This window comes from Sander lucioperca, chromosome 18 (assembly GCF_008315115.2).
Source record: "Sander lucioperca isolate FBNREF2018 chromosome 18, SLUC_FBN_1.2, whole genome shotgun sequence".
Taxonomy (NCBI): Eukaryota; Metazoa; Chordata; class Actinopteri; order Perciformes; family Percidae; genus Sander; species Sander lucioperca.
Window position 1 is genome coordinate 17,601,996 of NC_050190.1, and position 27,326 is coordinate 17,629,321.

At 39.3% G+C, this 27,326-nt stretch overlaps 1 protein-coding gene across 4 annotated transcripts in view; it reads left to right on the forward strand.

Moving 5' to 3' along the window:
* syt14a (synaptotagmin XIVa) overlaps positions 1 to 27,326 on the forward strand; it is a 47,711-nt gene that overhangs the window by 14,952 nt on the left and 5,433 nt on the right. For 3 of the 4 annotated variants that reach the window (XR_004895757.1, XR_004895755.1, XM_031288647.2), the window contains 6 exons: positions 7,802 to 7,954; positions 11,771 to 11,998; positions 22,513 to 22,784; positions 22,869 to 23,318; positions 24,097 to 24,286; positions 25,092 to 25,148. Coding sequence is in view for 1 of the 4 variants with exons in the window: in XM_031288647.2 (XP_031144507.1) it covers positions 7,802 to 7,954; positions 11,771 to 11,998; positions 22,513 to 22,784; positions 22,869 to 23,318; positions 24,097 to 24,286; positions 25,092 to 25,148 (1,350 nt within the window). In the remaining 3 variants the exon portion in view is untranslated. The remainder of the gene's footprint in view (positions 1 to 7,801; positions 7,955 to 11,770; positions 11,999 to 22,512; positions 22,785 to 22,868; positions 23,319 to 24,096; positions 24,287 to 25,091; positions 25,149 to 27,326) is intronic. The other variant, XR_004895756.1, reaches the window with a different exon arrangement.

Genomic DNA, 27,326 nt, shown 5'->3' on the forward strand with positions numbered 1-27,326 from the left:
GATATAAAACACACACACACACAGATCTGTTAACTTTTTTACAAATTATTATTAGGCTGGGCTACAGTAGACTACGTTTTTACTGTTCGTCATTAACTGCCGTAACCTATTCGCAAGTCACGTTATTTTCCATGAAAATTAAGTGCACATTTTTATCACGTGTAAATGGCGGATAAAAGCAGCTCGTTCTACTTACAGAAGTCAGGTGATTTCTCAAGCTTGATGTGCTGTTGTGGTAGGCCAGTTTCAAATTGCATATTTGACACTCTGCCTTTGTCTTGTCCTCACTTAATTTAAAGTTCTCCCACACAGATGAAGTCTTCGGCATTTTTGTCTTCTTTTCGCTGAATCGTGACGGTAATGACGTTCAACTCATGGGCGTTTTAACTGGGGCATGTGAAGTGACGTCCCAGTAAAATCTCAAAGTCTCCTATATTTCGCAGTAGATTAATTTAGATTGATAATAACGGTTAAAAAGGATAATACATTTTCTTTCTATTATTTTATTTTCCACAATGTCAAAGCAACGCAGCTTAACCCAAAATACAAGCTCAGGCATGCACTTCTGTCCATGCAAACTGCGCTGTTCTGCGCTCTAGCCAGAGAATACTCCCGTTGCAGGAACACTTTAGTAGTCCAAGAAGAGGCAAATATATTTATTAAGTATAACGAGGTTGGGTTGTCCATCCTATTAAAATGGCTAGGCTATATAAGAAAATTGTAAAAGAGAGTATTATATTTCGAACATATTCAAGCGCGAATGAGAACCGTTTGGAGGGGGATGCCAGGTTGTGCAAAAAACAAACAAAAAAAACCCGAATATTCGAATGTCAAATTTTCAAATCGAATACCAACCCACCGAATGAATATTCGAATATTCGGGTCCAGCCCTAATAATTGTATTGCAATATCGGCACTGTCAACCCATTTAGCCATTTTTCTTGTCTTGTTACTTAGTAACTATTACTGTACCCCGTAATTGTTAAGTAGATTCGTACTCTGTCTCATCTTTTTGCCCAGTAAGTATTTATTAATACCCTGTATAAACTAAATGTTACTGTTGCATTATTGTGGATTTATATGAATTCATTCAGTAAAGAAGACCTAAATGGATAAACCACACTTTACTTAATAGGCAATTCCAAAGTTATTCATATAGTTTGCATATATGGTAAGTACATGATGTAATTCTTGACATGTCACAAAAGTGAGTAGACATGATTTATTTTTTATGTAACTGTATGTATTGAAGGTCACGATGGTGCTGTAACTGAAATAACAATCTTTTAACAAATCAAGCCGGTTAGAATAATCATAATTATTCGTGTTGAGTCAGAACACTCAGTGCCTCTCTTTGCCATGGCAGTATTCATGTTGTGGATGGAGATGACTCTTCAGAGAGTGCTTATCACAATATATGAGCCAGCTGAATGGGCTGGTTGTGTAAGTGTGTGCATGTTGAATAATTTGGGATATCCCATTTATTTTGTGATTGTTGAAGATTCCAGAGAGGGGGTGTGTGTGTGTGTGTGTGTGTGTGTGTGTGTGTGTGTGTGTGTGTGTGCGTGTGTGTGCGTGCGTGTGTGTGTGCGTGTGTCTCTCTCTCTCTCTCTCTCTCTCTCTCTTTGGGGCATTGTATGAACATGTGTGGGAGTGTGTATCAGAGTGCTGGTGAGAGTGCTCATAGACTGCCTGTGGAGTGTGTGGGTGTCTTCGTGGTTTTGAGATGGTTTTGTGCTTTTTGACATTCTTCATGGCAACTGTTTCCATGCGGACAGAATGCAACAACGGCAATAAAGACTTGCAACAATAATACCAAAAATACCAAGGATCAAAAGTGACAATAAAGCAACTAGCACAACTTAGACTAGAACACATTTAGATTACTTTTCCACTTATGTGCAGTAGGTGTTCCTTATTTTTGTACAGTATAATTTGTGCAAATGATTTTAAACACCACCTATACTATCTAAACCTAGACATTACTGACTATTTGAGAAACTTAGCCTCAACTGTCCATCAATTTTGTTAGCCGCATACAGTACTTGAGTCAGGTTGCCATGGCAACAGGGTCAGCTGAGTAGCCCAGATGTCCTTTCCCCCGGCAACATCCTCTTGCTCCTCCTAGGGGATCTCTCAGTGCTCCCAGGCATTGTGGGAAATGTAGCGTGTCTTGTGTCTTACCACTTTCAGAATTCCCATTGTAGAAGGACAGTTGAGAAGGACATTGTCTGGATTATGATGGTGAAATTATAAGCATGCTCTTTATTGGCTCTAATTTAGGATGTACAGTATTTGTAGTCAGTATGTCAGTTCCAGACAAGGTTACCCAGTTCAAGGGATAATAAGACCACCTGCTCCTTCTGTTTGGTCACGTCAAGATGTAATTTTAATGGTGTGCAGTGCAGAAACCTTTCTATGACCCATATACCTCCCATTTGTTAAACACAAGGAAGGGTCATTGTTTCCTTGGACTGTGGCTGGTGATTGGACAGTCTTGTAATTGCCCTATAAATAGTCCTGTCATATAGCTATGTCAAAATAAAAGTTATTATCCTTATTTAACATCTCATATCATCTACTGAGTGAAATAGGCATTGTCTTTTTCACCTACTTTGTTACCCACTAGTTAATCCTTAAAGCTATAGTGCGTAGTTTCTGTCGCCCCCATGAGGAATTCTAAGTAATGACAACAACACTGTCGGCACGTCCACATGATACAAGCCTTCCGTGATTGCGCACGCACCCCTCCTCTACGCAGTTGCTAGTAGCCAAGGAGGACACGGAGGATTAAAAAAACATGATGGACTCTTCAGAAGAGGTAATTATCTTCACTCGAGTTTCACCGGACGACACAATCTTCTGAACATAGTCATACTGAGAAATACAGAGAGAGTTGTGTGGAGCTGATAGTCTTAATTAGCTTTGTAGCAACTCATTTGGCAATGGCTTGAATGTAACGGACGTTCATTATTATCAAAAAGTTACGCACTAAAGCTTTAATATCAAGTTTCTACCTTTAAACTAAGCGTCTTATGCAAATCAGTTAGTAACAAAGTCTGTAAATGTTTAATCTTCCTATGAGTCAGCATTCAGTCCCCCACATATTATGTAAGGGCTATTCTCAGTATTTTTAATGGAATATAGTAGATTTGGTTAAAAAGGTTGTACCTGTATTAGTGTGTCCATGTGTGTGACTTCAGTATTTGTGTCCTTAACAATAACATCTGGCATTTTTCGCTGTTGTGCTTTACTCACAAATATATGGTAAATGTCCCTATTATTTTTCTTTGTTAATGTATAGTGGCCCAAACATCTTACTTTGACTCATTTCTTTAATCAAGATCATGTATAAGTCACATTTTTTTAAATGTGATTTTTTACTTATTATCAATATAATTTTTTGTTAGTTCCAGTTAGTGGCTGCAGGTTTGAATACCAAATGAGAAGCAATTTGACCGATGTAAGGTAATAATCTAAATGCTCTAAATGACTTATTTTGCATTTGAATTACAGTGTAGTGAGTTTCTGTTTGATAAAATTGAAACAGGATAATTAGAAATAATGTTAGACATCCTCAACCAGGCATCACCGACACACCAGCACTTGCGTACGGTGATGGGAGTAAAATTGAGGAATGAAGCCTGAAAAAATAAAATAAAATTAATTGTAGTCTTAAGTCAGGAAGCCAAAAGTAAAGAGAAACTGTCTGTAGATTTCTATGATTGAATATTCTTGTCCCTGTTTGAGCCTGTTGGGGAATTATACAGAACAGGATCCCACTCCATCTGTGCTGTGAATAATTCAGTCATCAGTGAGAAGCTGGTACAGTGTGAGCAGACAGGCATTCCCATGAGATAATGCCTCCTGTTACCAAACATTGAGGGCTACCAACAATTATACAGACTCATTTAAGAGAACAGCAGCTATCTTTTCTAGATCTTTAGGTGTGAAAGACAAGAGTGTGTGTGTGTGTGTGTGTGTGTGTGTGTGTGTGTGTGTGTGTGTGTGTGTGTGTGTGTGTGTGTGTGTGTGTGTGTGTGTGTGTGTGTGTGTGTGTGTGTGTGTGCGCAAAATACTACAGACTGAAACAAATGCAAAAGTGCAGGCTGTTGTTCGCTGTGTGACACTGTTGGCTGAGTCCAGTTAATTGTTGCAGGCATTATTTGTAATGGCCATTATGAATAACAGAAAACATCATCACCATCATCGATTGGAAAATAAGATGTCATCCAAGTACACTAGCTTGCCGAATGAGTCATTTGGTTTAATTGAACCAAATGGACTCTACACATAGTGATTTCCGTGTTGCAGAGTTGAATTCATCATTGAAAATGATCTCAGCAGTAATTTAAGCAGTCAATATGTGAGTAGTGTGTTATTTCTAATTGCACTAAAAAACTTTTGTACCCTTCCCCTTTGCTTTTATAATATCTCCTTTATCACTTCTCACTTCTTACTTTTATGACCCTGTCAGTGGGCTATTGTAAAGTGAATGTCTAAGACATTAGCACTAGATTATTGCTAATGTAGAGGATCTAGAACTTTATATAGGCACATTATTTATTATTCACTTGATTTATGTAAATGATTAACAGTTAGGGGATCAAACTGTATCAGTCCACCCATGATGCTTTAGTTTACTCATCACGAGGAGTACTACACACACAGTATAATGTATTTTGTGGTTCTGGAGGGAGCTTTCTAAAGTCTGAGAAAATAACCCTTATGATGTTATTACGGTTATCTCAGGTTGGTCTGGGAGACTAGAGGATACCCGAACCGAGCCCGGCTGGTTTCGGACAGATATTTAGAAATGATGTTCGGGTTCGGGTCGGGCTCGGTCACATCAGCGCGATAAGGCATTGAACATTTTAAATTTAAAAAAGCTTATTATGTAGGTGCGCGCCTCTGTTAATGTGCGCTTGTTGCCCCGTGTGCGCTGATGCGCTTATCTGTTGACATTTCCGAATGCCTTCCTACAGTTGCTTAATAAAAGTGGGCTTTCCACACAAACAAACGTAGGCTACATGTGTCATTAGTATGAGAAAAAAACGAGATTTTAACTGTCAGGCTCAGGTCGGGCTCGGACATAAATATCTTAATGCCAGTCGAGCTCGGGCCGGGTTCAGTTACTGCTCTGTCGGACGCGGGCTGGGCTTGGACAGAAAAATGCGGCCCGATCCGCACTCTAATGGAGACTAAATAATTTAAACCATGCATCACAAACTGTAGGCATGGAATTTGAAAGATGTGGACATTTATCAGGCAGGGAGAGTCAAACTAAATGATGCCATATTTTGTTGTGATGCCTAACCCAAACCCTGTTTTGTAACCTAACCCATCCTTAACCCTTAGAAGCTAGCTAGCTACTAACTTAAGTGTTGAAGCTTGCGCAGTATCCCAGTTACATTTGGAAATGAAGTTCAGTTACTACATTTATCGTGTTTTTGGAGCTTGGTCCATACTGGTAACTTTAAATCAGGATATCTTGGCCTCTGTTTATTTATTTTGACCATTGCTTTTTAATATTTCTTATTTCTTAATCTTACAAGTCACCCCACTTCATGGATGTGCAATATTAATACGATAGAGTTCCCCTTAAAGGCAGTATTTTGTAGAGGCGGGGCTATATAAATAAACTCGACTTGACTATTTTAAATCCTAAATGCTTAAAATCCTAAGTAGTTCAACATTCATTCTATGTTGTGTCAAGTGTAAGTGGGCCTGGAGTGGAGTCAGCATCAGTTAGATTGTACATCCTTTTTCCTTTCCACTGCATTCCACAATCCAAATCCCTCTCACCATCATCAGTACAATACAGATTGGTTTACAAGTTTGCTTTTTCTATCACAAACTTTGTGTGATGAAGTCTGTATGCAGTGTTTGGTAGTGTGCGGTTCATACATAAAATCCTTGGTGCAGCCTGCATGTTACACTGTGAATACAAACCTCTGCAACGCTGAGAAACAAGAGACAGCATTCACCGTTTCATCCCAAAATGCACCACACATTGCGTTTGCCTCTATTCTGATCCCTATTGTCCTTGCTGACCACATGAAGTGCACACCACACAATGTGGGAATTTTATTCAATCATTCATGTTCGAGCTGGATGATATGGAGAAAATCAAATATCACGATATTTTTGACCAAACACTTCAATGTCGATTGCAGCAATATTGTAGGGTTTTCACAAAAGATTTACAATGAAATTTAAGATAAAATCAGATTTGAGAAAATCTTCAATAATGTGGATACAATGACTAAGTGGGTAAAGGGAAATAATAGAACAGCTAGAACAGTCTGGTAAATGCAGAACATTACATCACTTTACTGTAATTTAAAACCAGGAAAAGACAACGCTTGTGTCATATCACGATACTACGATATCTAAAATTTAAGACAATATCTGGGCTAATATATCAATGTCAATATAATATTGATATATTGCCCAGCCCAAATTCATTTGCAAAGACACAATCACCCTGGATAAGTCTTTTCAATGAGTCACACTCAACAGAAATGGCATTAATAGGGGGCTCTTTACTACCTTGGCTGGTTATTGCCTCATAGCCTTTAGTAATGTCTGAACAGCATGGGTGCAATTCCCTCCCTAAATTACAAACAATGCCGTATCTATTAAGCTATAAAAATTGTGTCAAATGTGTCCTTACTTGTTGGACAATACATTCTACTGACAGCACAAGACAAAGTCCAGTCTGTGTATAGCTGAATATAGAGTAGTGACACTTAAATAACCGAGCAGTTCTGACTTTTAATGTGCACCAGCTTGTGAACAGTCAGTGAGCCACTCATCCTCTGTGTGCCCCTGACTGCAACACCTATTTTGCCATTATGTTTGTCAAATTAATTTTCTTAACTCCCTGCAGCAGGTGACAGTCAAACTCTGGAATTGAAGGTTGATTGCTCCTGTCCTGATCTTTTGTAGAGGTCTATGAAGTGAACATGTTCAACTTAATTATTGTGGTTTAGTACTTTAAGTTTGCAAGGGTTACATTAAATAGTCTGCAGCGGTTGATGACAAAATGTTAAGCCAATTTAATCGCTTTGATGTCACAAGGGTTGATTTACCACCAGAGAGAAGAACAACTGAAAAACATACGCTCCAATAGTTAAAGCGGGAAGTCTCCCCCTGTGACCACACCTGTTGATGACATAACATCTTCAAGAAGGTGTTGGAAGGTGAAATATGAGGTGGAAGGTAATACAGCTGGCTGATTGTCTTCATCAACAGGGTTCATTCTGCATATCTGATGATGTTTGTTTCCAAAGCAAACCGTATCTACTGATGTGTGACAGTCGTTGTTGCATTTAATGAGATCTGACCTGCCTGTGTGTCTGGAGTCTGGAGTGACGCTGCACCTGAATCTGTTGCTATGGCAACATACCGTTTGTGTCTCTCTCTCTCTCTCTCTCTACCTGCTACTGAATTTGAGTGTTACATTAAAAACACTTATTATACTGTAAAAGTGCTTTATGCTCTCTTTGAACATGAACCAACCACATTAATTTAAATATTAATTAACACTAAATCACATTATTAAACATGATGAGATGATGAGACTCCTGCAGTATTGGCTTTTTTTTTTGCCAAAATAAGCCGTCTTGATTGCACCAATATATTTTCAGCGCCATGTATTCTTGCTGCCATGCTGTGTTAGCTTACTTTGTAAACTTTAATCAATTGGCCATGATCTAATTTGTATACCAACATTATACCAACGTTTGTGTCCTCACATTTAATAGCAGCAACTTTAACTCAAATTTCCATGTCTCAGTCTCTCCAGAGGTGCTGGGGTTTCTGACAGCCATTGGACTCTTCATCATCCTCGTGACCCTCCTGTTCTGGTACCTGAACAACAAGTTGGCTCTAGAGAACCCAGGGAGCCTTCAGTGCCTAGATGACTTCAGGAAAAAAGCCGAGTTGCAAGGTAAGCCTGCTCTTGTGCACTTTTTGTACTAAAGGTTTCAATGCACATTTCACCATAATTGTTTTTACATGTCACATAAACCTTAGATGTTTTTAATAGTACACCTAATGCCCCATGTAATTGACATTTTTGTAACTATAGTACAGTTTGGACTGGTTTTAACCAATGCTACAGGACTTACTTGTGAACTATGTGTCCATGGTAGTTGCCATTTGGACTATATACCTCAGTTTACACGGTTTTGGTTGAGTCTAGGCCACTAGAAATTTCCACACAAAAAATTGTCCAGTAATAGTAAGTAATATCACCATTAACCAAATGCAAAAACAGCTTTATTTTGTGTAATACACCAAATAAATGTATTATTTATTATTATTATTATTATATATATTAAAACATATCCTAAACTTGCAGTTTAAGGCACAGATTATTAACTGTACCATGGTCCTTCTTAAGAGCTTCCACATGATTCTCCCTTCATTGTTCAGATATCCAACCTGAGCTCCAGCTAGACCCTAGAAAAGTTAGACTCAAGTCATTTGTGTTGTCCAGCCACTGCAAAAGTATGGAACCATGCCACCGACTGCAGCATGTGGCCTGACCTCTGCATGGGGACATGTTCCACTGGCCATGGCCTTTCTCAACCTATAAGGGGATTACTGTTGCTGACAGATGTAGGCCTGTTTACTTGTCATCCGTCCACAGGGCTTCAGAAGTTTAAAAGGTTGGTGGCCCCAGGGAGCCTGCACAGGGAGTTGGCTCTACACTGACAATCCACTTGGTAAACATTCAGTTAAAAACAAAGGGAGGCAGTATATAAAGCGGTGAGGCGATTGTTCTTGGTGTCTTTTCCTGTTTATCTTTTTGCACAATGACTGTTTTAACAAAAAACATGGGACAATTATGTTTACTTTTCATAGATTGTGGTAAATTATAATGTAATGTAGTGAACGAATATTTCTCTACTGTTTTCTGAGCCCAAACTGGTACTTTGTAGACTGACAATGTTTTTAATAATGCCCATTATTTTATTCTTTTTGCTTTATGCTCTGAAACTAAACACCCTTTGCAAATACAATAGTTTGGAGAGATTGTTCAGGCTGCACAGGAAGTCATTTTAAAGCTCTGCTGCCCCTTGCTGGAACAAATGTGAAGCTACAACTGGTGTTTCAGTGGTTGGTCGATGTAAAATCAACAATGACTGTTTTATTGACATTCATGCAAATAATAATATTTTATTCTATAATAATATTCTTGAATTTCTTCAATAATGTAATGATTGCACATCACCTGCTTTTCAGGTTTCTTCCTTGTTTTCCTCTTTCTATTCTTCATTTCCCCCCCATGTGGGCCAAACATTAAGACAACCTCTCAGTAAATGTCCAAATCAAGGCCACCACTTTATGTAACTATAGCCTCAAACACCACCACAGGGACACTGAATATTTAAGTTTCACAAAGAATCTAACAAACCTTCCACAATTCATTGACGACATTAATATATTACTTATACAGTATGTCTAGACATATATTTCGGTTGCATTTCAAGGCACTTTGTTGCATAAAGTGTCGACTCATGGACAGAGCTTCATGGCAACATTAGCTTTGTAAAAACAACCTTCATATTATTCCGTCTTGCATGATCAGTGTTGGGTTCCAAATTCATCCAAAGCAGCATTCTGTATCTGCTTGCTTTCAAAACCTGAACCATATATGACAAATATTGTTTCCTCCTTTATACATAAATTGTATTAACAGAGCAATGAATCACCTTCTTAGTAATACCTGGAATAAAAACACAGCCATATCTAATTCTTGTAGACATTGTGACATCAACCAGTGATTTTGTTTATAGAACATATCAAAGTCATTCTAACATGTTTTTATAGGATTTGGGTGGAGAAAAGGATACTTTCCATTATAATTCCAATACACAGTTCAAATATCTATTCTTTATCTCCTGTTTTTCATGCACATTTCCAGGGCCCATATTTATTTAGCATCTCAAAGTCACTTGACAAGGATAAAAAAAAAACAAAAAAAAACGTGGACACTTTTGAGAATGGATGACATCGTGTGTGACGAAACCCAGAACCAATGGAACAAAATTAATCATGACATGTCATTTTCTCAGTGAATTCAACACAAAACACCGGAAGGATAATCTAGATCATTTAACGCATGAGAAATAAAATAAAATACAGAAAATAGCATTGCAGGGTGAATGTGCAGATGTCTCTTTAACTGCAGCACCTCAACAAAGCTGTGACTGAATGATCTTTAGCTCTCTGTTCAGAATGATCCAATAAACAACAGCTGCTACAACCGACCATTACGGTGTAATGAACGGATGAATGGATTTTATACATTTATACTGCAAAACAATAAGTAAATGTCATTTTTTTTCTACCAAACCTATATGTCACGACCACCACTATTGTAATTGAATTTGATATAATGCGGTTAAGAAAACATCTAAACAGCTCAGTTGGTAGAGCGGGCGCCGATATGTAGGGGTTTACTCCTCGACGCAGTGGGCCCGGGTTCGACTCCGACCTGCGGCCCTTTGCTGCATGTCATTCCTCCTCTCTCTCCCCTTTCATGTCTTCAGCTGTCCTGTAAAAAATACAGGCCGAAAATGCCCAAAATAAAAACTTAAACGGTTCTTTATGCATCACTAGGGACTTGGGAGATGGCTTTTTAACTTTTCTATCATTTTTTGGCTGTGTTAATGCATATGGCATACATTTTGGCAAGGGTGTGTGTTTTTATTTATCTTTGATTTTTTGAGTTCAACCTCAGCTCCTATAATACGTCTATAATAAACTGTGTAGCCAAAATACAGACACTCAGACCTTTAGGACAAAAATGTCCCTATTGAAACAAATTCAAAACCAAACTTTTTGATTCCCTGGCCATGAAAGGATAAAATCATGCATTGTTTAATATCAGGCTTTGAATATGGAGCCCTGATTTCAAATTTGTAGTTTTGCTATTTTCCAACAGATTGAGCCATTTTCTCATGTTTGCCCTGTGGGGCAAAAATACGCTATTTTCCTGGTTTCCATTAGTGTTATTGCTGTTGTATTATGGAGCACTGCAGTGTTTGATGCAATGCATCAAAATCCATGTTGTTGCTAATCATTGACTTATCCCAGACTGTTAAAGAAATTACTCCTAGCATTTAGTATACAGAAAATGGTTTAAGTTTTGTGTGGCATTATGTTAACAAACTGGTATTTAAAAGGTTAAAATTATATAATTTTATGATTTATAATTTTATTATTATTATTATTATTTGTAAAACGCTTTTTTATAGACATAAGTCACAAAGACCTTAACAAGGGCATAAAACAACATGAAGGAAAGAAACCATAGAAAATGAAGTGACCACGTGAGCCACAACAAAACAGAAGCAAATAAGAAAAGATAAAATAAAATATAGACAAAAATAATAGACCAGATAATGGACCCCTAAATGATCATTACACACGGATTACATTTTTTACAATCCCTGATGTTTAAACTATATATTAGAGAGGTCTCTCATCCTTCTTCTTTTCAAGCACATGCTAACTGTCAAGTTTAATTTTGATGACACATCCATAAACAAAGTCCGATGAAATTAATTTCTAGCGAGCTATTCTGACAATGGAATTTTACCCGAGGTATTTTGTCTGTTGTCTTTTACAAAGCAGTTGATCAGATGTCCTGTGAAGTACAGGATTGGGGCCAGTAGAGGCTGCCAGTCTACCTGATCTTTTGCATGTCGGCCTGTCCCACAGTAAGCAGGCCATCTTTCTCTACCCCAAACAGACAAGACCTACTCTGACGGCGACTTGCAGGGCTCGTCATCGGACAGCGAGGATGAACTGATGGGTCAGTATCAGGAAGCGGTCAGCCGCTCCCAAGGCCTCCGGGGAGGAGCCAAGGCAGCCGCTAATACCAAACACGCAGGAGGTTTCAGCTGGGAGAGCCGGCAGAAGTACAGCCCTCTGACTGCCGAGTATAACGGCTACAGCAGTGACGCCTCGGCTGACGACGGTAGGTTATCTGTCTGTGAATTGAATCAGTAAACTAGTTTTTCTCCATGTATTATTCATATATAGAGATGAAACAGTTTTATGGTTATTGCATTCATTGTCACCATGATTTTTTCTTTATTTTTTTCCAAAAAACATCCACAAAGGATGCCTTAACAATGAGAAGATGCACTTGTTTAATAGAGTAATACAGATATGCCCCCCTTATCACTGCAGTAAGCTTGAGACAATTGCACAGGTGCTTCTGCACCTCCGAACCAACAAATGCACCACACACACACGTAATGTACACACTGATTCACACTGTCAGTTAAGCCAGAGAGATGATCAAAGCGAAGCTCCCGTTAAGCACACTCTCCGTGGGAGGGTTGTGAAACAGTCAACTGTCTGCATAATCTGCACAGCCCCAGCCTCACACATTTTTTTTATTCTTTTCTGCATCTCTGTTTCCCATCTGCCCGACTCACCATCACAGGGCGTTTACCGTGGTGGATGGAAGGCAGGCTTTTTCTTTTATTTCAGCATAGACAGAGTCCCAGGAGAACACGGGCATTAACCTATTTGGATCAGTCTTTTATTTGACATATGCACTTCATTTGCACCCTGAATGTGAATCAATCATTTAGGTTGTGTAACATCCTTGACATCATATAATATACTGCATTCATTGTTGTTATATCGGATTCATGTGTTCAGGTGGAATAGTGCTACAGTGAATGAGAGCCTGAGAAGATAAATGTATACTATTATGTCCGATTAAGTATGCGATTTAAAGTAATAGTTACACATTTTGGGAAATACGATTATTCACTTGATCGCCGAGCGTTAGATAAGACTCTCATGTCTGTACACTAAATACGAAGCTACAGCCAGCAGCTGGTTAGCTTAGCTTAGCATAGACAGTTAGCCTGGCTCTGTCCAAAGTTAATAAAATCCCTCTACCCGCACCACTAAAGCTCACTAATTAAAACTGTATATCTTGTTTGTTTACTTCGTAAAAAACAAGTTGTGTTTTTACAGGGGGGTTATGTGCTGGACTATTTTTTGGCAGTGACTTTGGCAACTTGTAAATTTTACGCTTCAGTTTTTGTATGTATAAACAAACAAGATATAACTTAAATTGTAAGCTTAAGAGGTGCTGGTTGGCAGATGTTTTTTCGTGTCAGATTGAGCCAGGCTAGCTGTTTCCAGTCTTTATGCTAAGCTAAGATAACTGGCTGCTGGCTGTAGCTTTATATTTACCGGACTTGACATGAGAGTAGTATCAATCTTATCGTCTAACTTTATCAAGAGCATGAATAAGTGTGTGTCCTAAGATGTAGTGATATTTGTTGGAAGAAAGGAAATAAGCATTAACGGCCAAAAACTAGAACAAAATGAAATAATAAATTAGTCAATGAAAATAGTGACAAGAATTGTTAATGTAAATGTTGTGGATTTTTTTCACAAGATACACCTGATCCTTTTAAAAAGGTAGAGGTCTTGATATCCTGCAGAACTGTAGCAGATTGCAACATTGTAGTTTCGTTTTGACACGTACAGAGATGCAAGTCTGACACGTTTGTGTTCGTCATCCTCAGACAGAAATCAGCCGTGTTTATGTCTGACATTTTTTTCAAAGACAAAAACAGTCCAATCTTCGCTAGGGTCCTCAATTGGTGAATCATGTCTGAACCAGCTTTGTGTTATAAAGGACAGTGGGTTTCAAGGCAGAGCGTCTGGCACAATCTACTTAGAGCAATGTTTGAATGTGTAGCTGAGGGATAAATAGCGCACGACACGCTTCTGACTCCATTAGTATAGAAGCAACGCACTGAACAAGGTTGTCATTACGCAAATGCTGCAAAAGCTGCATGTCTCATAACCACTAGATGGTTCCTGTCATCCTCAGTCTGCGCTCAGAGATATGGTACCAGATCAGCTGTTCATTGATTTCACATATTGTACAAAGATTTTCCGGGCATTTTAGTCGCATGCACAGAAATTCCTGGAGATGATTTCGCTTTTGTAATACTACCAAATTTTCTGTTAAAGCAGACGTGCATCTTCTGATTAAAACTGGAAAACCATAGCCGAATTTCATTTCTGTCTCACAGCCACAGTGATTCTTCATTTTGAGACTTAAAGGACATGAGCTAATCAGGGATTCTTGTCAAGTGGCTCTCCAACAAGAGTGAGAACACGCAGTCTGTAACACACTACTGATTAGTTGTTGTCCTCTTACATGGTAAATTCAGAGCCAAATTTAGATTATTCTCCACTAGCTTTGTGCAAGATGCCTGCAAATTATTCATAATATACTGTTTAGTTTATCTACTGTAAATGAACATTCAGTCAAATTAATCTTTAAACTATTTAGGACAGGGGTTCCCAAACTTTTTTTAATTGGGACCCTTCAAAACAAAACATGCTCTACTCAGACTCAGATTATTTTCTCAATTATTTTTTGTGCATAAATGTCTAAATAGTGAAAATGTCCATTAGGAAGAATTGATATTGTTGTTTAGTTTGACTAAGACTCCAAGATATTGAGTTAACTATCATGCTGTGACTGTGACATCCTCACATTTAAGAAGCTGAAACTAGGGAATGTTTAGCTTGGATGTTCTGCTTAAAAAAAGAATGAAATGATAAAAAAAATAATCTTTAATTCTGATGAGTGACTAATTGATTAATCGAGGAATCATTTAACTTAACTTTCAACCCCATGTCCACTAGTTGAGACCAGTTTAATCAAAGACTCAAGTTATTTACAAGAACAAAAGCAAGACTAGAGGGACATCTAAAATCACAAACATTACGTTAACATGCTTTCTTCTTCTTCCACTGGCTTAGAAGATTGACCTCCTGAATTTTGCGTTACAGTAATGGGGTCACGTTTGTAAGGACATTTGCTATATTTCTTCTTAAATTAAGAGGGGTGGGGGGGGGGGGGGGGTTTTGAGAAAATATGTGGAGATAATGATTAGACAGCAATACTGTAATTTTTCATTTAATGAATTTCAAAGAAGCAGTTCACACTGGATTCAAGACATTTGTGTTATCTCTGACTTGTTTTCTGGAGCAGTAAGATGATGTAGTCAGTGTTCCTTGTTAGAGAGAGCGAGACAGGGATTTGAGTCATGTGTGCCCGACAGCAATAATTACAAATGTACTTGGTTTATTTATATAACAATATTTTAGCTATGAATGTCTTGTTTTTTTTTGTGTGTGAGTCAAATAGCCTTGAAGGTTTGAAGGATTATATAGAAAATTCAGCGTTGGAAGCGGATTATTTCTTTCTGTAAAATAAAAGGAGGGCACTTAAAGAACATATATATGGAGCTTGGAATGTAGACATTGTTTGTAGTTTCTATCAACTTTTTATGGATCATCAGATTATTGTAATCAGTTTGCTTGTAATAAACAGCACACTAATCCAATCCGTAGCCCGGAGAGGAAGTTGAGCAAGAACTTCATCACTGGCTGCACTTTGGTTAAAAGAACTATAGGTTTGATATTTTCCTCCAAGCTTTGATGGCTGTGGTTTTCTCTCCCACTAAGCCATCATGGATCAGTCTCGGAACCCATCGGCTATCGGTCCGACGACTGGTCCGATTTAGCCTCTGGGGGCAACGGCTAATATTTATGGGGTTCTGGTGTGGCCAGTGGATATACGGATATCCAGTCCAAGACTTTTTCTTCCGTGTGCCGGTCATTGTTTACAGTCTAATTAGCAACTTGAGGACACGAGAATGGATTTGGAGTTGAGAGAATGTCTCAAACCGTTATCTGTGTATATAAATGCAGATAAAAAGCTCATTAGTCATCAGACGATAGCCGATGGGTTCCGAGATTGCAGCCATAGGTGTCATTTACACTGGGGACGCTAGGGACATGTCGCCTCACTTTTAAAATGGTCGTTTTTGTCCCCATCACTTTTAAAAAGCAAATTTGTTAAAATGTTTTGAAAAATTGAACACAGAAAACACAGATATGTGGAAAAAGATTTGAATGGCAGAAAATAAAAACACGAGCAGGCATCTTGCTTGAACACATATGAGCTATTAGAGTCTAGGGGTTTATAAATGAATTAAAATGCAGTTATTCGTCATTGATCTAAACAGGTGCATTTAAAGAGGTTACTTCCACAAACAACAAAAAACAAGAGAAAGGCGGACTAAATCATGCCTACATGTGTGTTGACTTAGTAGAGATAACATTAAAGTGAAAACCTGATACCTGATATACAGGTGAATACATATTTAAAAAGCAATAAAGAATGCCTGATTATGTTTTCGATTTTCTATTCGATTATATTCAATTATATTTTTATATTTTGAATACTAGGGGTGGTACGGTTCATGAAAAAACATCCGAACCGCTCGGTTCGCTTGTCTCGGTTCGGAGCGTGTGTGTGTCGCATGGTTCGTCAGTACACTGTTAATGTGCACTAACCACTTACTGCTGTAGTGCCCACTTTCGACACCTATGTTAAAACACTTACTGGAAACGACGAGGGGGATGAGCGTGACGAACATAGATATAGAACAATATCTTCTATATAGTTCTATATCTACAGTGCCTGACAAAAGTCTTGTCGCTTATCTAAGTTGTAGGAACAACAAATAATAACTTGACTTGTAGTTGATCAATTGGAATCAGAAATGGTTTATATGAAAGGCAAAGGCTTCTGGATTATGCTTATTATACCAAAATAAAGGTTTGTATCATTCATTGAGTTTTATCATTGAATTAGGACAGAAAGATCAGATTTGGCTTGGACAAAAGTCTTGTCGTGTCTTTATATGATTCAACCAATCACAGATTAGAGTTTCACCTGTGACAAATACTGTAATTAACACATTCCTGGGTGTGTATAAAAAGAACTCCAGCACACCAGACCTTCATGTGAAGTGCAATACATGGCAGCTGATTGGACGAACGCGTCACGTGGTTCTTGCTGCTCCCGAATTTCAAAACAGACTCTAATGGCGTCTCGTTCTGAATATGATCTCGTATTTTACGAAAATAGTTCACCGAAAAGTGTTTCTGAAAACATTTTAAGCGAGAAATAGGCCATACAGTTGCTGAATCTGTCTGCTTTTTTGATCGACAAAGGTCAGTTTAAAAGATTTTCGTCAGATTTTGAGAGGCACCGAGCCGACCGCTCCTCAGGTGGAGTGTGGAGTGCTGCAGGTCACGTCATATGCAGAAATGTCAAGTGGGAGAGATAAGGAAGGCTGCCCGGAGTTGGAGGATGCGCCAGCGTCGTATATAGTCTGGTGTGTGGGAACATTTTGGATTTAATGTTACCTCATGTTCTATGATGACAGCGGAAATAAAAAAATAGATAGAACTTCCACTGTGTGCATGTATTGTGCAACATGCATTCAGTATGCTAATTTTAGCTATATATCATATGCTGAAGTATATTTCTGGAGTGTTAAAGATTAAAAGAAAAAATAACAAGAACCGTACAGAACCGAAAACCGTGACACTAAAACCGTGATACGAACCGAACCGTGGATTTTGTGAACCGTACCACCCCTAATAAATACATAAATTTTTCACCATACATTTTAGCTTAAATTCACCAGAATGCGGGAAATAAAGTGTCTAACGCTACAAAATGTGTGCGTTTTATGCTGAGCAGGCCTAGTTTCGTATTTTGTATTGCCCTTTGATGTGTCTTTATGCAATATTTTTCCTGGCCTGGTAATTATCTACTCTAACCTCATACAAATTCCCCCCATTACATGCTAAAATGTTTTTTCATCAGAGCCCTGATGTCCCTCCCCCTTTTCAACACAAAGTGGCGCCCTTGATTTCAGCCAATGCGTTCCGCCTCTTTTGCTCTCCACCCGAACACTTTACCTGCATGCAGCCAAAGCCCGCTCAAACATTATTAGTCAATGCTACTCAGACTACAAACAAACCAGAATGCTTCTGATACGAAAATCTTGTCCTGTTGCCTACAGATTCTTCATTCATACGCAGATACCTGTTATAGCGATTAATCATGGATCAGCAATGACCATGCAGTGACCTCACCAGTCCTGACATCAGTCACTCTTCTCTTCCAAAAGTAGTAGACATAGGTAGTTGCCATGCTATAACTGAGAGAGTACATCTTATTTCAAACAAGCTGTTGTAAAAGTTCTGAGGCGTCTGTGTTATTTTCTCTCTGCTGCGTCTGTTTGTCTGTGAGTATGAAGAGCTTTATCCTCAGGACATATGTATTATACATGAGGAGGATTGTGCAGATGCTGCAGAATCAGGCAGGGCGGGAGCCCCGGTGGCAGTGCGCACCCTTCCAAAATAGGAAGTAAGCAGTAAGAAAAAAATAATCTGAGGTTTGTCTGGACCAACTTCCGTCCTCTTCTCTGAAGTTAGCGTGCAGTCATGACCCCTTGATGAGGACATTGTTGCTAAGGAACACGTCACAGTACTTATTTCATGAATTATTTCAGTGTCAGTGAAATTGTTTAATCAAACTTATTCATAAAAAAGTACGTGCCTTACCTTGATTATAGTCTATATCGACGACGTTTCATTTCCGGGATTGTTCAGGTATCGCCAGAAATTCCACCGGTCACCTTCCGCTTTCTTTGTGTTGTCATTTTAAAGGTGCTCTAAGCGATGTTGGGTGACGGCACTTCTTGTTGACGTTCGAAGTATTTTCAAATAAAATGAGGCTAGCTCGCCCCTCCCTCCTCCTCATCCCGTCCCCTCCCCCTCCCTTCCATGCTTCCGCGCACTAACCCCCCAACCCCCCGCCCCCAAATCCTTCTTGTCAGTTATTGGCTGGAACGCTGGAAGACTGTTTGTTATGTTTGGTGGTGCAGGTTGGCGCAGTTTGTTTTTGTTGGCATTGTGGAGCCTGTGCTGTCTACAGAGACCACAGTTTACAGTGTGTTCAGGGGACAGGCAGCTAGCGGATAGTGAGGAGATGTTTGCTGTATGTGACAAAAAATGTAGCCTAAACAACGCGTAACATCGCTTAAAGCACCTTTAAACTGGTGGATTTATGAGGACTATGGTTAACTGCTCCTCATATCTCTGCAGGGTAAATCCAGACAGCTAGCTAGACTATCTGTCCAATCTGAGTTTTCTGTTGTAATGCCAATAAACCAGAGCACGTTTTTCTCCCATCCCGGAATGCTGTGTGGACTAGCCAGACCCTCCTCCGCAGTGCTGTGGAGGTAGGTCTGGCAATGCAAGACTATCTTCATTATAGCATGTAAACCTTGTTTTCATTATGATGACTTGTTAACTTTGTGTAATAAGCTACTTTGGGTGACAAATGATAGAAAACATGGCTCTCTGGCTGGAAGGATTTCCAACACTTCCACCTCACCAGCTAACAATCAGTCCAGTAACACTGTAGATGGAGAAATACAGGTATGACACAAGATATCAGTGGTACTACAAAGCATCATGAACAAGTCTGAGAGGAATAGTTTTACTTATTGGCTTATTGGGAAATACACTCATTTGCTTTCTTCACAAGATTTGGATGAGATCCTTGTAGCCATAGAAAGGACAATGAAGTGTTGCTCCGCTCATTTGTCACCTAAGATATTTAGGTTATACCTGAGTTTCACAGTCAAGATTCACAAAGCACAAACTGTTTCCTCACTTGCAGAAGTACAAGAAGGAAAAACAAGGCGACTGCCAGTACAGAGGGGATGAAACTCTGTGAAGAAGTGGGTTAGACAAGAGGAGGAATGGTAACCATCCCAATTAGCGGGCTGGAGAAAAGAGTAGTGCTTTTACACAGCAGCTTCCATCATATCAACCGCCCCCGGCTCAGCAGGAAAAGAGCTGCTCAAAATGGATTTGCTCCTTTTATCAAGCCCTCCATGACACTTAGTTAAGACTCCTTTGCCTCCATCCTGCCACAGTTATGTGCAACTTTGAGGTGGCGTCTCACTGACATTATTAAGAGTGAAAGTTTCAAGAAAGCTGGAACAATGAGTTGGAGAGGATTTCGTCATCATTGTTGGCTTTTCCAAAAGTTATGGAAAAGAAGAGGGTTTTTTTCTTCCCCCCCCAAGTTATTTTCTTGTTCATCTTTTGTTTTCTTTCTTTTTTTTTTGCAAGAGCCTGGGTTATAAAGCACTCTTCACCAGTGTCCCTATGGGAGTATTAGCATCAGCTGCTCAATTTTTGTGAATCCAAATTGGACAAGGGAGGCAGATTTGAGAATGCAGTGACAACACTATTCAAGGTTCTTTATAAGTGGCACAGAGACTCTCAGTATAGCCTTATTCTATGCCTTCCAGGCAAACTGAATCATTTAGAAAGGTGAGAGGCATGAAATCTGTGGCAGATTAAGAAGTATTCAGTGCAATCCTTTAATGGTGCATATCCGATGTTTTATTTAGGATGTGAATTCAAAAGATTCCTCTCACAGAGCACATAATGCTCACAAGGATAGGCCGAACGAGCTCCAGAGTGAAAATGAAATATATGATAAATTGCACATAACTGAATGCTAAAGAATTACATTAACGATAAACATAACAGAATATAGGAACCCAAATTATACTATAACATTTACTGAGGTGCAGCTACAGATTAAACATTTACTCTAAATTCAGTTAATATAAAATAAAATGGCAAGGCTTTGCAGAAGTGCATATGCATTAATGACTGTGTAAGCCTTAAGTAATGAGGGCTTCACTGTCAGTAAATTCAGCCTTTGCAATGTTGTAATCTAGTGTTAATTCTGTAAACTCATTACAGCATGGGTAAACATTCTCTCTCCACCTCGTCTCATGTTATCTGGCATTGTTGTTATAAATGGATTAAGATATTTAAGAGTGTGACTCAGTCTGCTTCTAAATAAAAACAAAACCAATACTTATCACCACATGTTGTTTAATAATGCTCTTTCCTATATCCCAAAATCCAATGATGATGCTTTTAGCTGCAATGCTGCACAGATCTGAAACACATTTCTAGAAGACTTCCTTTAACATATCTCACCTTTAAATCACCTTTACTTCAAATTCAAGGTATCTGTAGATCTTTTTTGTTGTTGTTGCTTTTTCTCAGCGTGTTGTTTTTGTGTATTTTTCAATCAGTCAATTCAATCATTTTTTTATTTGTCACATGAAGTCGTATGAGGTACAATTCCAGTGTAATGTAATGCCATCAGCTCCTTAAACTTGTGCATGATTCATCACAAGGCAGAATGTGGCCGCCAGATCGGCACATAGAAAAAGAGCCGCCGGTTGAATGGCACCGGCACTCAGGATCCAGCCAAGTCTCAGCAAAAGGACACAACACCCCCGACATCCCCGCTGGAAACCAACACAGGCATGGAGGCCACCCAGCTCACCATCAGGCGCCTGCACACTGGCCTGTAGGATGCCCAAGGATGCAGAAGCCACACTCTGTTCAATTCCTCCATGCTTGCCTTGAAGCCCCCCTTTGATGTAGAGATGGAGATGGACACAGAGATGGTCTTGCTTGTCTACTAAGTCGTGATCGTAGCCATAGGTCGTAGCTGATAGCCATCTTCACCTTTTTCTCTGTGTTTACTCTGATGTTTACATTTGAGAACTTTGACTGGCCAGGCTAGCAGAGTCAGCAGGAGACTGGTGAGTTGATTTCCCTATCCTGATGAGCGACTCGTAGTCATTAGATGGCCGCAGAGATGCTCTTGCTAGCTTGAGCTCATCTTCTCCATCTTTTCCTTGGTGTTTACTCTGATGTTTACATTTGAAAACTTGACCGTCCACGTCTTATGTAAAGCACTTTGAATCATCCTGAGTATAAAATATGCTATACAAATCAAATTGTATTACATTGCCTACAGTGATAGCTGCAGTTGTGGTGTCTACTGTACAGTCATGCCAGCAGCTCTGTTTGATGAAATGTCGATCTTTATATATTGAAATAAAAGCATCAGAGTTATAAGTGTGCAACTACCATTCTGTTTTATTTTATGTCAAGCTGCAAGCCAGCACCTTACTAGAAAAAGTTTTTTAGTATAGCAATCCATCAACTAATTGTTGAGACGTTTCATTCTAAACCAAAAGTGGCCCTAGTCAGGAGATCACCAATGTCAGTAGGATACATCGTCTGAGAACTATGAGTGTTTGTACAAAATATTGTGCCAATCAATCAAGGACATGCTGAGATATTTCACAGGCTAAGTGAAAACTTTGCGGTGGCTTTTAGATTAAAAAAAAGTCAAGGGATCACCAAAGTCATTAGGCTTCGTTCTCTGGGGATCATGAATGTACCAAATGAATGTACCAAATTTCATGGCAATTGATCCAACAAGAGAAATTTTACTCTAGACCTAAGTAGTTAACCTATACAACCGACCGACATTGCCATCGCTACACCACTGCTGCTGGCATGGCTAAAAAACATAAAAGCAGAACCAAAAATAAAAGAATAATAAAAAGAGCAAGAACCACTTTGTCCACATCATTCAAATACAAATTCTGTATCATATGATACGTAATAATATGTACATTATTGTGATCTTCTCCCTTCTGACTTTCCTCCAACCAGCCAACTGCATCCAGAGGATGAGGCGAACGCCACCGCTGGATGAGCTTCAGCCACCTCCTTATCAGGATGAGAACGGCTCTCCAAGGATGTCCTGTACGCTGTCTGACCTGGGAGACGCCAAGTGCGATCTGTCCTATACCAGCGGCAGTCCCCACCTGTCCTTTGGCAAATGCCCCAGTGAGTGCAGCGACGGCCCTGAGACTGAGAGTTACCTCAACAAGGGCTACGAGGAGGATGTACCGAGCGACAGTACAGCTGTCCTCAGCCCAGAGGTAAATGTCAGTGATGAAAGATATGACTGGAAATGTATATTGTGGGTTTTAATTGCACATTGAACATCTCATTGGTTTCTTCAGGACATGTCAGCCCGTGGATCCGCAGCTCAGCTCCCTAAAGGTTATGAACCAGATCCAGTTGCAAAATATGGCACTCTGGACGTGGTGTTTGACTACGACTCAGACGATCAGCAACTGGCAGTCACCATCACGGCAGTATCGGATCTTCCCGCCCTAAAACGCACAGGCAACATCTCCTGGCAGGTCCACCTGGTGCTGCTGCCCACCAAGAAGCAGAGAGCCAAGACAGGAATCCAGAGAGGTCCGTGCCCAATCTTCACCGAGACCTTCCGCTTCAGCCACGTGGAGTCAGAGATGATCAGCAATTACGCCATCCGATTGCGCCTTTATAGTATGCGGCGGATGAAAAAGGAGAAGGTGCTCGGGGAAAAGGTGTTCTATCTCACCAAGCTCAACCTTCAGGGCAAAATGTCTGTGCCGGTCATATTAGATCCATGCTGTGCTCTTCCGGTAAGTAGGATCAAAGCAGGTGTTGGCTTTCAAGCGCTCTCTCTCAACGCCTCACTAATGGCTCCTCTACGTTGATCGATCTTTCATGTGTTTGGATAACATTTTTTAGAATGGGGTGATATTTTGCAGCTCGAGAGAATATAAAGATCCAACCAGCTACTTCTGTTTGCCTTGTTGGTTTAATGTGTCTGAGGGATAGATGGTGGTGTGACACTGCCTCCATTTCACATCAGGAAATAGTTAAATCTATTTAATTGTGGTGGTTTGTTTTTCATTTTCCTAGAATTTAAAATTTTACATCAGTTTAACTAAAATTTGGATAACAAAGAGGAAAAGCAGCCGGCAAAAAGGCTATATCTCAAACCACAAGGGTCTATTAACATATTCAACAGGGAATTTGTCATATATAAGTTTACTTGCCTTTGCCTTTTATTGTTTCTTACAGCATAGTTTTGTTTAGTGCTTTGGCAAAAGAGCAACATATGTTGTTGGAAAAATAAGTAAACATTGACAAGGAAATTCATCTTTTTCAACACTAACTATTGGCAGGGCTTAACAATCAGTAGATTGCCAGACGTAGCTAAGTAGCGTCATCAGCATTATAATGCATTTCTACACTGGGGTTTGCAAATGCTGTTGATAGCGTTAGGAAAATGGTAATGGTAATAGGAACTGAAACGCATTCTCGATATTGCACTAGATATGGGGAGCATTGACTGTGATTTTTGTTATACATATACCAGTGAACAATCCTCTTAATGTCTGCAAATATTTTCAGGGTGGTGAATCCCAAGTCAGCCTCTCAGATATGACATGCAGTGAAAGCGCCTCATCATTCCAGTCAGTCAGTCAGACTTCCACACCAGAGATCCTCGTGGGTCTGGTGTACAACGCCACGACAGGACGTCTCTCAGTGGAGATCATCAAAGGCATCCATTTTAAAAACCTGTCTGCCAACAAGCCACCCAGTAAGTACTCTAAAACGTTTTATTTGAGTCATTGCCAAAGGACCAGTGAAGAGTGTAAACAATTTTTTCGAGCTGTTTCAGATGGGAAAAAAGGATAAGTTGAGCCTGTGCATAGGGATGTATGTTTATGCAGCTTTACATTTGCATCATGCTTCCACAGCAAATGTCACAACCAATTATATTGTTTTTCTACACCAAATTTAATTTATAGTTTTTACAAATTAGCAATCCATACATGCCACCAACTTGTTTTTTGGGTCAGCCTTTAAAGTTATATATTGTCAGTCTAAAATGTATTCATTCATTCATCTTACATACTGTAAGTATAGATTGTAAATGGCACTTGCACACTTATAGAAAACAAGGAGCTTGAATCATTCTTGGAAAAATATGTGATCAAAACTGACGTGAAATGCCTTTGTTAAACATATGTGAAATAAAATGCTATTTTTATTTTATTTTTTTTATTATAAGACTGAGACAGAGAGAAATGGCTTGAAACGTCTCCAAATGAGACATAGTCTGATATATCCATTTTAGCTGCATTACCTGCTTTTCAGTTTTCCTCTGGTTTGGTCCCTGGTTTCCCTCATTTACTGCTCAGTTTTCAGCGGTCCGAGCCGCAAGTTCAAACAAAAACTGCCTCTTGTTGAACTCTGTGAGGTGTTGTTGACCTTCTGACCCCTTTCTCTTTCCTCATATGCATCTTCTGTTATGTCTGCACCTGAAATTCTCTCACCCTACTACCTTCATGACATCTTGGTCCGTTGTTTTTTTCTTACTGCTGTCCAACCCTTGTTGTCAGATGGGCTGTTCTGTTGTCTAAAACACTTGATAGGTGGACAGGTTTATATTATCAGAGGTGAGTCTCTGTCCCTGCCGCAAAGTGAGGTGCGATCGCTGTTGAACTATGGATTTATTCATACTATCTTCATGGATGCAGTCAATCAAACACAAAGCATTTTTCATTTGTCGACATTTGAAATTGAACTTTTTTTTTTTTTACTTTTCTAACTATTTTATTTACTTATATAGTTTCCATAATATCTGTAAAATATTTTTCCACAAGTAAAAAAAAAAAAAAAAAAAAAAAAGAATAATGTATGAGGAAACAGAAGAATGTGACAACCAAGAAAAGTACAAGCACAAGAGCTATTGCTAAAAGTGTGTGACTGTCAGGATGGATTTGTTTGTTTTTTTAATTAAAGCAACAGTTTGACATATTGGGAAATCACTTTCTTGCCCAGTTAGATGAGAAGATCAATACCACTTTCATATCTGAACAGTAAATATGAAGCTACGGCCAACAGCTGGTTAGCTTAGCTTAGCTTAGCATAAAGACTGGAAACAGCTAACTCTGTTCAAAGGTAACAAAATCCCTCCGCTCCATCTCCGCAGATTGTCTGGCTGTTACTGCACCAAGAAATAGTGCAGCGCATAACCCTTGTAAAAACGTGACCTGCCACTTTTACACTTGCCGTTTTGTATTGATTAAACAAATGAGAAATAACATGTTAATTTGTGCGCTTTGGAGTTGCTGGTAGGCAGATAGGACATTACAGACAGTCAGGCTAGCTGTTTCCCCCTGTTTGCAGTCTTTATGCTAAGCTAAGCTCATGGTCTCCTTTCTGTAGCTTCATATTTAGCACACAGACATGAGAATCTATCAATATGCTCATCTAACTCTTGGCAGAAAGTGAATACCCTTGTTTCCCAAAAGTATATAATCATGCAAACATTAATTGTAAAAAGCAGCAATAGGAACTATGGCAATTACTTTTCATTGTTACTCCTTCACACCCTCTTTAAAATTCTAACACTTATCCATGAAGATAGCTGCTTGTTGTAAACCCTGTTCCCTTCTTTTTTTCTGAATGTGTATGTGTTTGTCTTATGCACAAATCCTGTAACCACTCTCGCTACCTGTGTCGTGTCTTGTGTTCGTGCAAGCGATGCCTGCAAGTCTTTTCACTCAGAAGTAACACTTTTCATGCTAAGTCAATCCGGTTTGCTTGGTGGCTGATGGCCAGCTAGAAGGAAATGCTGTGCGTCATCCACTGCTGGCTTTATTCAAACAGTACACTTTGGCATGCTTTGGGTGTCATTTTTCAGTTCTGCTTACAGCGTATGAAACAGAAACAGTGTAGAGCATAAATATTCATCTAAAAGACACATACTGTCCTCCCATTAATTGCTGTGTTCCATTTATTTATGGATGTCTGTAACTAATGACTAGCTTCCAGATTTTAATATTGTTTGTGCTTCCCTCAATAGCGTATCCACGTACTGCATACAAATTGCATTTAGAAAATAGTCACATCTGGTAACACTGAAAAAAAGCTTTGTGCAAAATCCTTATGAAGGCCTTGATTGACTTTGTGTGTTTTACAAAGTGGAAAAAGCACGGTGAAAGATGCGGAGCAATTTCAGAGCTCCTTTTCTATAATTTCAAAACAGTACCAAGCCGACAAGTCAAGTTAATCATCAGTCGCAGCCCCTCTCATTCAGCAACAATACCAAAGAGCCATGCATCACTGCTACTGACCACTTAAGACATCCACAGCTCTACAGAGCCCATTCAGCAGCAGTCAAAAAAGAAATCAAGGCTATTTTTTTCACTGTGCTTTTATGTCAAAGAGAGCAACTGAATGTGTGATTTGAGGCAGTGAGCTAGGCGTTGGAAGGCAGCTGGCACTCGACAGTATGAAAGCCTCGGCAATTCATTCCTTATACTCCCTCTTAGACAGGAACATAATACACAGCATTATTATTGAGTATGGTTGTAGACGAGGGGCGAAACACTCTCAAAGACCCATTGTGATTGCCAGTCTTGCCTCGTTTACTTTCAGCTGAATTTGTCATATCGTGATTTCTGCATGGAAATGAGGAGTGAAAAAGAAAAACCGTGAATGCTGAATCACTTGATAGTGCCAGTGTTTTTCCTTTTCTCCTTTCTTTCTCGGTTAAATGAATGAGATTTATTGGGAATTATTTATTTTTTTGAAATATGCACTGATTTACAATAAAATAGAAGGGAATC